The following is a 2,866-nucleotide window of genomic DNA, read 5'->3' on the forward strand; positions in this document are numbered from 1 at the left end:
GGTGTGGGTGGGGGGCAGGACCGTGCGGGCCCCGCCACCACGTAGCGGATTGTGTTCCACCTTGTTCTGTCAGGGAGAAATGGGATCCGTTGGCTTTTGTTTTGGCTGGAGAGCTGAGGAAGGTTCCCTGGGGGGGCAGGAACTGAGCCTGGGCTGGCGAGATCCCAAGTCCAACCCTCAGGGCAGAGGGATGAGTGACACCACGCAGCACATGAGATGATCCCTCCCTGCCCCGGTCAATCCAAACTGCCTTGTAGCTCTTCTGGGTGAGCAAAACCACCAAAAGACGAGAAATAGCCCCAAACACCAGAGCCGTCCTTCCAGCTTGGACAGGGAATGCTCAAGGATTCTTTGCATCCTCTTTGAAATGTATTTAGGGCTGTTTTAATAAATCACTGGGGGTGGGACCGTGGAGCTGTGCCGAGCTCCAGCACGGTTTCGCTGAACGCTGGAGGTGTCAGGGGGGTGTCCCTGCGAGCCGGCCACTTCCCCACTGATGGCACCTGGTGTCTTCTTACCCAGCCAGACACATTGTGGAAGTGGATGGGAAAAGAGGCCTCTTCCGTGGTCTTACTCCTCGCCTCATCTCAAGCACTTTATCCACCATCACCAGGGGGAGTGTGAAGAAGGTAAAGGTCGGCTTCTCTCTCCCATCAGTCAGCTTCGTCGGGGCAGTGGGTGCTCCTGCAGCAGAGCCAGGAGCCTGCACCCAGCCCGACTGTGCAGGGAAGCGTGAAGCACCCATCCCTCTCATCTCCTGAGGGCTTGGAATAGTCTCTGGGAATAACACCCCTTAGCCCATACGCCTAACACTGATTTTTTAAACAATTTTAATTTAATTTCAACAGCCACCTGCCTTTTATCAGTTTTGTGACCCCTCCCTTTCCCTGTTTTACTTCTCTCTCCCATGTTCCTTCTTGCCTGTTTTCCTTCCTCTCCCATCAGGAGCACAACTGCTCATGGTTTCCTCCTGTCCTCAGACGCTGAGGGGTCAGTATCTCCATCAGTTCTGACCCTGTTTCTTCTCTCCCTGCTCAGGCCTTTCCGCTGGAGGACATGGAGCATGTTTCTAACAAGGATGATGTGAAGACCTCCCTTAGGAAAGTGGTGAGAGAGGTGAGAAGTGGATTTAGCACGTTAGTGAGCGAGCGGGGAGGTCACACTGGGGATGTGGGTGTCCCGTCCCTGGCAGTGCTCAGGGCCAGGCTGGACAGAGCTCTGAGCATCCTGCTCTGGTGGAAGGTGTCCGTGCCCGTGGCAGAGGGTTGGCCTGGGTGGTCTTTAAGGTCCCTTCCAACCCCACCCGTGCCATGATTCTGGGATGTGATGATTCTACGTGCCTGGAGATCAAAGGAAGCTTAATCCTTGGGCTGTGGGTGAAATTACTGAGAGAGAAACTCTGGTTGAAGAGGTATTTCGTTGCCCTTCTGCGTCCAGCTATGAAATCCTCTGTAGGACCAGAGGTTTACCGCAAGCAACAGCTTTCAAAAGAGGAACCAACCCAAACTGGGTTTCACCACACGGAGGGAAGGGGCCTGGGCTGTGTGGGTGGAGCAGCACGGCTTTTCATACTGGTGTGGGCTTTTCTCTCCCCGTTCCAGACATCTCATGAGATGATGATGCAGTGCGCATCCCGGGTCGTTTCGCACCCGCTGCACGGTGAGTCCTGTCCCCCTGTCCCACAGCCCCATCCGGACTGAGCATCTTCCTTCACATCCACTGCCACCCGAGTGGGTTGTTTCTTTGTCAGCCCTGTGTTTCTCTCCTCCCAGTGATCTCCATGCGCTGCATGGTCCAGTTTGTGGGCCGGGAAGTCAAGTACAGGTGAGCGGCTGCAGCTCCAAAGGGTTTGGGCACATAGAAGCGCGAGGCCGGGAGTCGGCGGCACCAGGTGTTCCTGGGCAGTGCAGGATGTGGGAACCCAGGAGAACGGGGGATCTGAGCCGTGGTTAGAGGGTGGGTGACCGTGGGCTGAGGGGACGTGGGCAGGACAGGGTTTTGGGGGCTGGGAATCAGTTTAATCAAAGCACATTCTGTGCCGTGGCTGTGGCATCTGCTCCCACAAAGCCAAGCAGAGCTCTTCTAGCTTCAGCATTCGAACAGTTGTCAGCAAGCTGAGCCCTGTCCCAGGTGTTATTGCGGGCAGACACAGTGCAGCCACGACCCACCTTCATGGGCTGGGGAGAAGCAGCAGACCAGAGCTGCCCACTGCATCGCTGACACGGTGGCTGGGGGGACACTGCTGTGGCTGGTGGCTGCAGAGGGCATGTGAAGCTGCGTGGGATGGCGGTGGAGCAGCCCCTGTGCGCTTAGAGCTCTTTTCCTCTCCTGGCAGCGGTGTGTTCAGCGCCATCGGCAGGATATTTAAGGAAGAAGGGATCCTGGGATTCTTTGTGTACGTGAGTCGCTGGTTAAATCCTTTCTGCTGGTGTCCGAAGGCACCAGTGGCTCTTGCGGCCGCTCTGCCAGCCTCAGAGTCGCGCTGAGCTCCCCCCGTCTGAAGCCGTGTCTGCCCGCGGGGCTCCCATCAGTCCTGCCAGCACAGGTGAAACCTGCGCCTTGGGCGGCACCCCAGTTTGACCATTAAGTGTGCCCCAGATCTTCTCATCAGTCAAACCTTCAGAGCCCAGAGAAAACATTGTATTTTTTCTTTCCTTTCCTTTTTCCCCTCGATGCTGCTTTGTGCTTCAGTGAAGGGCCATTGGAAGCATTTGTTTGATCAAGTGCACCGGTGCGACCCCTCGCTGAAATAAGAGCCAGGGCCTGGAGAAGAAGCACGTTCCTCTGAAGAGCACGTGAGTGCTCGCAGGGAGCTGGTGGCTGGTGCTGGTGGGAGGAGGGCGTGGGCCGGCCCCGCCACCGGGGC

At 56.8% G+C, this 2,866-nt stretch overlaps 1 protein-coding gene across 1 annotated transcript in view; it reads left to right on the forward strand.

Annotated features, from left to right (window-relative positions):
- The window catches only part of LOC104492641 (mitochondrial carrier homolog 1-like), an 11,256-nt gene that overhangs the window by 1,082 nt on the left and 7,308 nt on the right, over positions 1-2,866 (forward strand). The window contains exons 2-6 of the mRNA XM_010135224.1: positions 523-629; positions 1,039-1,116; positions 1,602-1,659; positions 1,773-1,824; positions 2,336-2,395. Coding sequence (XP_010133526.1) covers positions 523-629; positions 1,039-1,116; positions 1,602-1,659; positions 1,773-1,824; positions 2,336-2,395 — 355 coding nt within the window. The remainder of the gene's footprint in view (positions 1-522; positions 630-1,038; positions 1,117-1,601; positions 1,660-1,772; positions 1,825-2,335; positions 2,396-2,866) is intronic.

The sequence above is a fragment of the Buceros rhinoceros genome, unplaced genomic scaffold, assembly GCF_000710305.1.
Source record: "Buceros rhinoceros silvestris isolate BGI_N320 unplaced genomic scaffold, ASM71030v1 scaffold31134, whole genome shotgun sequence".
Lineage (NCBI taxonomy): Eukaryota > Metazoa > Chordata > Aves > Bucerotiformes > Bucerotidae > Buceros > Buceros rhinoceros.